Genomic DNA, 10,791 nt, shown 5'->3' on the forward strand with positions numbered 1-10,791 from the left:
ATCTCGAGTCAAACCTACCAAAACAGTATTTAACATTGTAAATATTTGTTGAGGGTTTCAATTGTTGTTGACAGAGAGTTAACCAAGTGAATTGTTCTGAAAATCTTGACCTTACTCGTCTTGATGACCTATACTAGTAGTTAAAACGGTCACGTTATAACATGGGTAGCTCGTCTGTATTTATCCAGATGCTGATAAAGTTTATACATGTAGGTTACTAATGACCATGGTGTGGCCAAACATAATCTCTGAACACACACACACGCCCAGCAACAAATCTCACACACATATGCTCGTGTTTATTTAGCTATTTATGATGATATACAGTCTAACCCCAAAATAACTCTTTTGCATTTTTAGAATAAAAAAAGAACATATGTGCTCTGTCAGGCAAAGCAAGTTTATTTATATAGCACATTTCATACACAATGGTAATTCAAAGTGCTTTACATAAAAGGAATTAAAATAATCATAAAATAATAATAAAAACTTTTAAAATAAACTAAAATTGATTTAAAATGAATGAAAACAGTTAAGAACAGAAAAAGATTATACATAAAATACAGTGCAATCAGTAGCTAGCACAGTGCTCATTCACTAAATGCACAGCTAAACAGATGAGTTTTGAGTCTGGATTTAAATGTGGCTAATGTTTTAGCACATCTGATCTCTTCTGGAAGCTGATTCCAACTGCGGGCGGCATAATAACTAAAAGCAGATTCCCCTTGTTTTGTGTGAACCCTTGGTATTTCTAACTGACTCGATCCTAATGATCTGAGTGGTCTGTTAGGTTTATATTCAGTGAAAATATCTGCTATGTATTTAGGTCCTAGGCCATTGAGTGATTTATAAACGAGTAAAAGTACTTTAAAATCAATCCTAAATATAACTGGAAGCCAGTGTAAGGACCTGAGGACTGGTGTAATATGCTCAGATTTTCTGGTTCTAGTCAGAATCCTGGCAGCAGCGTTCTGGATGAGCTGCAGCTGTCCAATGGTCTTCTTGGGAAGGCCGGTGAGGAGACCATTACAATAGTCCACCCTGCTAGTGATAAAGGCATGAACAAGTTTCTCCAAGTCTTGACTGGAAACAAAACATCTAATTCTTGCAATGTTTTTGAGATGATAGTATGCTGATTTAGTTACTGCTTTGACATGACTACTGAAACTAAGGTCTGTCTCCCGAATCACACCAAGATTAAGAAGAAGAAACGAAAGAGAGCTCAATTCGTTACTCACGCGCAGTTCTCGCACACAATAAAGCGCGCACAAGCATAGAGCCGTGTTTCAGACAGCGCGGAAATACCGAGTTGCGTAGCCTATACCATACACATAATATTAGCCTATGTCAAAAACAATTCACGGCATTGTCATTCTCTGTGCTTTAAATATTTTTTTTCTTGCTTATCCGAGAAATAGTACGATCTGTTACGCAAAACACACACACACACAATATATAATGCCTTGAACCACTATATAATGCTTTTATAATACTATATAATAGCCTATATATATATATATATTAGGCTATATCTATCTATCTATCTATCTCTCTCTCTCTCTCTCTCTCTCTCTCTCTCTCTCTCTCTCTCTCTCTATATATATATATATATATGCTGCTTGATATTACAAACCAGTATTTGTTATCATATTTTTTTATGTATTATTGTAATCGTAAATACACTGGTTTGTAGCACAAATATTTTTTTACAGTTTAACTGCACTTTGTTATTCTTCTAGTTTTTTACAAATAGTGGCTAATATCAGAAGAAATGCACATTCACAGAAAATATTTACTTCCGTGTAGAAAAATAAGGTGGATGAAGTTGGGAAAAACATGACAATCTTTTAATTTCGGAAAGAGAGAGAAAAGGGGTTTTATAGCAGCACAATCCAAAACCAAGTCAAACAAACCTCTTACAACTGAATCCTTGTAAAGCGGGTTTTCATAATGTGTGACTGTGAAATTCTGTGCATTTATCTTTATTCTGTGCATTGTCTTATAAAGTCAGTTTGTAAATAAAGTGATTTGATCACTTGCTATTATGAGAAGGTCTGTATAATTTTGCATGTCAAATCTGTAAACATTTATAAGGTGAGTTTAAAGGGGTCCTATTATGCTTTTTCACTTTTTGAATTTTAGTCAGTGTGTAGTGTGTATGTTTGGGCATAAAAAAAGATCTTCAAACTTACAAATCTCAAAGTCCACTCCAAAGGGAGATATTTCGTTTAAAAAAAAATCCCTTTTCAAGAACTACAACGAACGGCTCGTTTGGACTACATCGTTTGTTTTCGGGGTTTTGTGATATAACAAAGCGGCCCATTAGAATATCATTAAAATAATTCCCGCCTACGGAAATTCGAATTCGTATTTTTATTTTACACATTTTGTTTTTCAGAAGGCGGGCGTTCATCAAACCCGGAACTAATCGAGCCGTTTGTGCCAGACTGGGGAGAAAGGTATTGTAATAATGTAAATTTTGTAAAAAAAATAATGCGTTTTTCGAACCACCAAGCATGAGAGCATGTTCTAGTACACCCCCAAAACAAAATCAAGACATTGTAAAAGAGCATAATAGGACCCCTTTAAAGGAAAACTTAATCGTTTTAGTGTTTTTCTTTATCTTCTGGGTATTTTTATTTCTAATGTACTAGTCAGTCTATTTTCTTCAGAGGCTCAAAGTGCATGCTGGGAGATGTAGTTTTCGAATGTCAGGTTGCCTGAATGTGAGGTCAGAGGTCAAAACACCAATGCCAAACACCTCCAAGGTCAGTTTACACTGTGTGTGTGCGTTCCACAGCTGTTGGCTTCAGTTGAGTTGACAGTATGCCAAAGGGGGGTGGATTTATAAAAGCAAGTCCACCTCATCACACAAACACACACATTTGCGCTCTAGATTAATGTCACTGTCATTTTAGCTATTTCAAAGCTGAGAGAGCAACACATTATGCATATCCACAAGCTTCCCTAACACATGCACACAATACGGGAATGTTTGAATTAATGGGGCTTTCCAGTGCTTCTGTGATACAACTTCCAAAAATGTCTTAGTATCCTCTTACAGTTGTATTTATATCCATGCATTTATATCTGTGTGTGTGAACAGGGTGGAGTTTGTCAGATTCCACTGGGGTCTCTCTCTTGGAGTGTCACTTTCTCTCTGTACTGTGTGTTTGATTCCGTCTGGCCCTTTATCCATCTCTGGCCCAGTGGCTTTACTTTCAGGGACGTGTGAAAGGGAGAATCGGAGATGGAAAAGAGAGGAGATGTAATGCTGGGGGTCGAGGATGAATCCGGGCAGCCTGTCTCGGCCTTGTCGATTCTCTCTCTGCTGGAACGCGTGTCTACGATCATCGATGGCGTCCAGGCCAGCCAGCAGCGCATGGAGGAGCGTCAGCAGCAGCTCGAAAGCTCAGTGAGCGCCGTCCAATCCGAGCTTCTCAAACTAGCTCGTGACCATGGCGCCACGGCCACAACCGTTGACAAACTGCTGCAGAAAGCCCGCCGTGTGAGTGCGCACGTTAAAGAAGTACGCTCACGTGTGGAGAAACAGAATGTGCGTGTGAAGAAAGTGGAAACTACACAAGATGAGCTGCTCACCCGCAACAAGTTCAGGGTTGTTATCTATCAGGTAAACACATTCCTAACAACCGCTGCATGTGTGTTATGGGTGATTGAGGGTGTGGCTCAATCCTTTTGCCATTTAACAGCAAGTTGGCACTGTAATCTCACACATAGCAATAGCACACTTGAGAATTTCCTTTTTAGAGATGATTGGCTAAGTAATTCTGTTAGTATGTCTGATGAGTGACATAAAGATATTTTTGATTTGTCCATTCAAGAGACTTCCAGAAAGAGAGAAACAGAGAGTGACACTGGGCCTTAAAGGGATAGTTCACCCAAAAATGAAAATTCTGTCATCATTTACTGACCTTCATGTTGTTTTTTTCCCTCCCTGGAACACAAAAGAAGATATTTTGTAGAATGTTGGTAACCAAACAGTTTCAGGTTCCATTGATTTCCATAGTATGAACAAAAAATGGCTATTGAAGTCAGTGGGACCCAAAATTCTGGTTACCTTCAAAATTTCTTCGTTTGTGTTCCAAACCAAAAATATCAGGTTTGGAGAGACATGAGGGTGAGTAAAGATGACATAATTTTCATTTTTGAGGGGACTATCACTTTAACCACAGATATTGAGTATCACAGATTAGTAGTTGTCTAATGTGGTTTTGTCAATGATCTATTACATTTTTGTTAAATTTTCACCAGATGACATTTGGTGCCCCAATCCTGATTATATGGTTTGCAAGTGACACAAATGATGATTCAGTTAAATTCTTCTAAGTAGCAATGCACAAATGCTGGCAAATTTTTCTGTTTGACTCCTCACTGTGCTGTGCAATATTTCAATATACAGAATTAATATTTAGAGAATACGTGTGACATAATAAAATAAAAATTAGGCTGTTAGAGTGTGTGTGTCAGTATAAGCGGGTGTGTTTGAATGTGGTTATTCTGAGGTTTCCTAATATAGAGCTGCACACACAGCTGAATAGACTCTTTAAGGCTATTCCCTGAATAGGGAGATTATACATACACATACATAGATATCCATTCTTACAGACTACAAGAATTCCCTCCAGGGAAGGGTCATCTCATGTAACCAGGCTTTAGACTGACATAAAACCTAGTCTCCTTTGCTTGTTAAGGCCAAGAACTGCCCACTTAAACAGGAAGAGACTGTCTAACTGACTTATAAAGTGACCAACCACAGTATGTTTTGTTTTGAAGTTATGTAAACATACTGTAACTGTGAAATTGATGATATCACAATAGTAGATCAGCACTCAAAATTTAACTAAAAACACAAAAACTTAAAATTATTGGAAAATGTATGTGATCAGAATTTCTGTGCACCTAAATGTAAAAGTACAGATTATTGTAGACATTTAAAAAATAAATAAATAAAAATAAAATAAAAAACAGAATATGGTTGATATCTGAATAACTTTTAAAGATTTTACTTCACAAACCTTCAGATGGACTGACAAAAACCTACTTTTAAATTGGAACTGTTGATTTTAACCAGTTTTCAACTTTTTCGTGCAATGTAACATTGGACATATCATCTTATATGCATCATGGCGAACCTTGATGAAAAGTAACAGCTGAATGAAACAGTAACAGCTTGATGAAATGTAACAGCTGAAAATATATGGGTAAACTGTATTTAAAGGGTTAGTTCACCCAAAAATGAAAATTCTGTCATTAATTACTCACCCTCGTGTTGTTCCAAACCCGTAAGACCTTCGTTCATCTTCGGAACACAATTTAATCGCGTCATGATACTGTCGTTAACACGCGTCCACAAGTGACGCAGTAGAGACAAAAATCTGGAATAAAGTCGTTATTTTAGTTTTCTTTGCGCAAAAAAGTATTCTCGTAGCTTCGTAACTTTACAGTTGAACCACTGATGTCACACGGACTACTTTGTCGATCATCTTAGTACTTTTCTGGACCTTGAACGTGGTAGTTACCTTGCTGTCTACGTGAGGGTCAGAGAGCCCTCATATTTCATCAAAAATATCTTAAATTGTGTTCCGAAGATGAACGAAGGTCTTGCGGGTTTCGAACAACACGAGGGTGAGTAATTAATGACAGAATTTTCATTTTTGGGTGAACTAACCCTTTAAAGGGATAATTCAGACAAAAAAGAAAATTATGTCATTATTTACTCACCTTCATTTCTGTGGAACACAAACGAAGACATTTTGATCTGAAGATTGCCTCATTTTGTCCATACAATGAAAGTCATTGGGGTCAAATGTTGTTTGGGACTCCACTGACTTTCACTGTATGGGCAAAAACAGTTGAAGACAATTAAGTATTTGAGATGTATTTTGTAACTGGACCAAGATTTTATACCATCACTCGGCACCTGAAATGTAGGAGCACATTTATGTCAATGTTAAAAAAAAGAAAGAAAAATAAATCTAAATAGAAATTTTAATTGAAATAAATAATTAAGTCTAAATATGTTGATAAGAAAATTAATGTGTGATAATCAGCTCCATGATTCTTGCATCTAGGTGGGTTGCAAGAAAGCATCAAAAATCCAGGCCTCCAGCAAAGCTGTTAACTGCAATTTCCTTATGAATGTTACTGCATATACAGTTTTATATACACACAAACAGCACAGAGTTCTTCTCATGACCTTCTAGGTGAAGTCAGAGTGTGTTTTCCTGCTAAATAATGGTCTCTCTTTTCTGTGTTTGACTGCAGGGTGAAACTGAAGTTCCCTCTGTTGCTGTCACCAAGACTCCCAAGGGGGCAGGGCTTGCTAACCTGGAGGTGGAGCCAGATGAGTATGAAATCCCTGCTGACCTATCATCTGATGAAGAGTACATGGTGGTTGAGGAGGCAGAGTCATCACGGGGTGCCCGTCTGAAACAGAGCGGGTTAAAAGGCATCGAGAACATCAAAGCTGCATTCTCCAAAGAGAAAATGAACAAGACCCGTGAGAAGACGCGGGAAAACCTCAGCAAGACCAAGGACAGCCTTAGTAAGACGGGCCAAACGCTCGGAACCAAAATCAACACCTTGGGTGAGAAGATCGTGCCCCCTGAGCAGCGAGAGAAGATCCATCAGGGCAGTGAGAGGCTGAAGGAAAACATAGCTAAGAAAGCACCCAATAAAGAATCGTTCAAAATCAAACTGAAGAAGGAACGCACAGTCGCTGAGGGCCAAGAGGTCGCGGAGGCGGAGCCTGCTGTGACTCCTCCTAAAGGCAGGAAATGTAGCCCAGATGTGACCTACACAGAGGTGGTCAGCGAGAACAAGAAGGAAGGTCCAGTATCAGAGGAGGGAGCGACCCGTATCCAAGAGGACTGAAAACAGCAATTCACCACAGGAACTGTGGAGAAGTGGAAGGAAAAAAGCATATATAATGCAGATATAGAAAGTAGTTAATGAGTAAGTGGAAAAAAGAGGGGATTTTTTTCATTAAAAATGTGCTCCGAAATGTGTGTGTATGAGTATGTGTGTTGGGTTGCCAAATTAATTAACAGTAAAGCACTAGATGTGTTTGTATCATTTCTGTTACCATAAGCTACATGTGAAATGTATTAAAACGTGAAAACATATGCTATAATGTGTCCTTTTACTCTGCATTGTGTCTTAATTACCATGTAAGGAGCAGATGACTTTGTCCAAACACTGGTAGTTAAGCTGGGGACTGAACCTCAATTACATTTGAATCTCCAAACATTTGTGTTCATACAAACGCCAACATCATAGAGACAGAGACTGGCAGAGTGAAAGAAAGACTGACCCATCAGCCAAAAAAAGATCTCTTGAAATTAATCTCAACAGCTGAGCGGCTCTGCCCAGCACATAGCAACCTAACATGAGGAGCACACTAGCATGCAGTTTACCTAAAGACAACCGAACACTATAATGCATGCTCATTTTTCAATTCAGCTTTTCACTCACATAGTTTTCCTGATATTAAAAAAAATTACGAAAATATATGTGAAAATAAATGATAGTATGTAATATAAACAACTGTTCAAAGGTTTGGGGGTGAGAACATTTTTTAAAATTAAATTTTAGAAATCTTTTATTCAGCAATGATGCATTAAATTTATTAAAAGTGACAGTTACGTTTACATTGTTACAAAAAAAAAATTGTATTTCAAATAAATGCTGTTCCTTTGAATTCTGGAAACCCTACTGCTGTAAATTCAGCTTTGACATCACAGGAATAAATTACAAAACAATAAATAATAATTAATTTACAATAAATTACATACAATCTGTCCCAAAAGGATTTAACAGTAGTACAATTGGGGGGGGGAAGTAGTTCCTGAGATTGCTGTTTTGAAGTGTACTTCTTTCATTTTAGGTAACAAGGGAAATGACAGGTATCTAGTTCTAACTTTGATAGTGTCGACTTTTGATTGATATTATATTATATTATATTATATTATATTATATTATATTATATTATATTATATTATATTATTCTGTGCTGCTTTAGGTCTCATATAACCTTGTTGTAGAACTACAAAATTCAAGAGGGTTCACAAACTTTCTCTTCCCACTATATACACACTAACGCAGCTGGTATTCTCTCTCTATCAGGCCTCTCTACCCGTCTGTGGAGGTGGAAGAGGAGTGTGTGCAGGAAGATGATGCTGAGCTCACACTCAGTAAAGTGGAGGAAGAAATGACAGTGAGTCAAACGCAAACACTATTCTAAGCTTCACCTTCCTGAGTTACTGCTGCTATCTGTCAAGCTTTTATATTAGAAGTGTTTTTCACGGTTGTGAGGAAATTAGCTCAGGATTTATTCAATTATATTTGGATTAACAGTGTATTTATATATTTTGATTAGATCTGCTTCAAGCAAAAGTCCAAATTTGCCAAGTGTGCACAAATATAAAAGGAATTTGTTATGATTTCCAGGAGTTCGGAGTAATTATATACATACATATAAAACAAGAGGATAGAAAGGAAAAGTAAGTAGAAGTAAAATAAAAACTTTATACATCTCAATGGAGTAAGCAGAAGACTTATGTACAGATGTGCTCGTTATGTACTGGATATATAACGGTTTAAATATAAATATATATTTATACAATATAATAATCAATTTAAAAACATAATAAAAACTTCTCCATAGAAGACAAATCAAAACAATACATTATTTATGGAGTAAGCAAAAAAATGTTAGAATTTTTGGTTTGCATAAAAATCAATGGCAGGCAGATAAATAAATTTTTTTTTATCATTGTTTTAAGATTTTAGATTGTTTTAAGGTATTTCATCACAATTTATGTGACTGAAAAAAAAAACTATATTCTTCAAATGAGATACCTTACTTTTACTTTGGATATTGTTCTACATCAAAAGCAAATATATGTAAAAAAAAAAATATTGTACTATATTGTGATATATTTTAACTAAAATCTAGAATATCATAATATAAATGTTTGCTTATATCGCCCACCTCTTATTCACATAGTAAAGTGACTGAAGACATGACAGTGAATCACACACACAGACTCGTGTGTAAAGTGAATGAATGTGCATCTTCAGCAGGAGGATGAGGAGTATGAGGAAGAGGATGGCCTTGATTTAGACGCGTTGAAGACCAGAACCAATCAGAGTGTGAGTTTTATTTGACATAAGAGCATGTGATACATATAATAACATGATATAAACCTGAAAGGAGTAATTACTTACTTTCTCTGGAGATAGTGAGTTGTTTTATATGTGAGGTGATATTTGTGTCTGTGCTATAAATCATGAAGAGCCCACAGTCTTTTTATACTTAGTTAGGAGGGACGTTTATTAATATTTTAAACAAAGAACTAGTAAACAACATTTTACCCTGTATGTACAGTAAAAGACAACTGGCAGATGTGTGTGTTTAGGAACTCAGTGGATCGAGGCCTGCGGTGGTTCTGGAGTCAGATGTTGATGCCGCTGAGTGGAATTTGGAGATGGAGCGAGTTCTTCCACACCTTAAAGTCACCATTCGAACTGACAACAAGGTCTCAAATACGTCAACCTTAAATCATAGTATGTCACCTCTATGGTGATGGAGAAGCTCTGATTGACTGAAATACTGGTTAACTTGTTTCAGGATTGGAGGATTCATCTTGATCAAATGCATCAACATCAAGACGGCATCAACACATCCTTGCAAGACGCCAAGGTCAACCATCCATCAATCCATCACTGATGTTTTTCAAGATATTTAAAAAGAAAATGGATAATAATGTGAAATATTCAATTTAAGTATGTATATGTGTGGATGTTTTCAGGGTTGTCTGTTTAAGCTGAGGGAAGACATCAGTAAAACACTGGAGAAAGTGAGCAGTCGTGAGAAATATCTTAACACTCAGCTTGAGCATCTTATTTCAGAATACCGCCAGGCACAAGCACAGCTCAACAAGGTGTACATCTCGACCAATCAAAACCTAAATCATTATTACTAACCTTAAACCAGTCAAAATATTAGGATGTCAAATGTTGCATGTGTTTTTTCCCTCAGGTAAAGGAGCTTTATCAGCAAGCCAGTGGTGGCGTCACAGAGAGAACCAGGATTCTGGCTGAGGTGAGTCTGAAAACAACAATACAGTAACACAGTGTTGTTATTACAATGATTTCACCATCTTCTGGTTTCCACACAGTAGCAAATAACAACATCAGTAGTTTTTCATAAATGAATGTATCTCATAATGCTGTATACAGCCGTACTATGTTCACATATCCAAACAATATTCAAATAACATTCATAAAGCGTATTTATTTTTACTTCAGATCAGCGAGGAGCTAGAAAAAGTCAAACAGGAAATGGAAGAGAAAGGCAGCAGCATGTCTGATGGAGGTAAACCACACACACAACAAACCCTCTTTCAAGCTACTGATCAGGCACGTGCACACATAGACATCAAAGGGGGCTTGAGCACCTGCCCTTTTTCTTCCTCGAGAAAGTGCCCTTTTTTCTGGGGAGTATTTTTATTTTTTTATTTTTTTTAATAAATGAATAGGCAAATATAGTTAATTTGTCTTGCTAACATCCATGACTCAGCTACCATGTAAGTTAGCTAAAGTTTAGCTAAGGCAATAGGAAGTCTAGTAGGTTAGACCAGTACGCGTTCTTTCACTGCATGATTCAGTTTACTAAAATGCATTTAGAAAGATCACAAAATTCAAGATATGGGGCAGAAATGTAGCCTATATATTTATATCATTTCATATAGTTAATCAGTATCACGC

The 10,791-nt window shown here is 36.8% G+C and overlaps 3 protein-coding genes across 3 annotated transcripts in view; all 3 read left to right on the plus strand.

Moving 5' to 3' along the window:
- LOC107721741 (tripartite motif-containing protein 16-like) overlaps positions 1 to 10,791 on the plus strand; it is a 258,890-nt gene that overhangs the window by 20,068 nt on the left and 228,031 nt on the right. The gene's annotated exons all lie outside the window — the stretch shown is intronic.
- Positions 2,716 to 7,142, plus strand: LOC107721748 (muscle-related coiled-coil protein-like). The gene is made up of 3 exons (XM_016529908.1): positions 2,716 to 2,768; positions 3,107 to 3,631; positions 6,286 to 7,142. The coding sequence occupies exons 2-3, from the start codon at positions 3,251 to 3,253 to the stop codon at positions 6,892 to 6,894; spliced, it is 990 nt and encodes a 329-aa protein (XP_016385394.1). The 5' UTR covers positions 2,716 to 2,768; positions 3,107 to 3,250; the 3' UTR covers positions 6,895 to 7,142.
- LOC107721689 (intraflagellar transport protein 57 homolog) overlaps positions 6,972 to 10,791 on the plus strand; it is a 5,345-nt gene continuing 1,525 nt past the window's right edge. The window contains exons 1-9 of the mRNA XM_016529828.1: positions 6,972 to 6,975; positions 7,907 to 7,925; positions 8,125 to 8,236; positions 9,103 to 9,174; positions 9,441 to 9,560; positions 9,653 to 9,724; positions 9,834 to 9,965; positions 10,064 to 10,126; positions 10,333 to 10,399. Of these exons, the coding sequence (XP_016385314.1) occupies positions 6,972 to 6,975; positions 7,907 to 7,925; positions 8,125 to 8,236; positions 9,103 to 9,174; positions 9,441 to 9,560; positions 9,653 to 9,724; positions 9,834 to 9,965; positions 10,064 to 10,126; positions 10,333 to 10,399 (661 nt within the window). The remainder of the gene's footprint in view (positions 6,976 to 7,906; positions 7,926 to 8,124; positions 8,237 to 9,102; positions 9,175 to 9,440; positions 9,561 to 9,652; positions 9,725 to 9,833; positions 9,966 to 10,063; positions 10,127 to 10,332; positions 10,400 to 10,791) is intronic.

This window comes from Sinocyclocheilus rhinocerous, unplaced genomic scaffold (assembly GCF_001515625.1).
Source record: "Sinocyclocheilus rhinocerous isolate Xijiao unplaced genomic scaffold, SAMN03320098_v1.1 scaffold1112, whole genome shotgun sequence".
Lineage (NCBI taxonomy): Eukaryota > Metazoa > Chordata > Actinopteri > Cypriniformes > Cyprinidae > Sinocyclocheilus > Sinocyclocheilus rhinocerous.

What these genes read in the sequence shown, in the direction of transcription:
- LOC107721748 (XM_016529908.1), top strand. Translation starts at nt 3,251, where the DNA reads ATGGAAAAGAGAGGAGATGTAATGCTGGGGGTCGAGGATGAATCCGGG. An exon ending in TCAGGGTTGTTATCTATCAG is followed by an intron (nt 3,632 to 6,285) that starts GTAAACACATTC and finishes GTTTGACTGCAG; the next exon opens with GGTGAAACTGAAGTTCCCTC.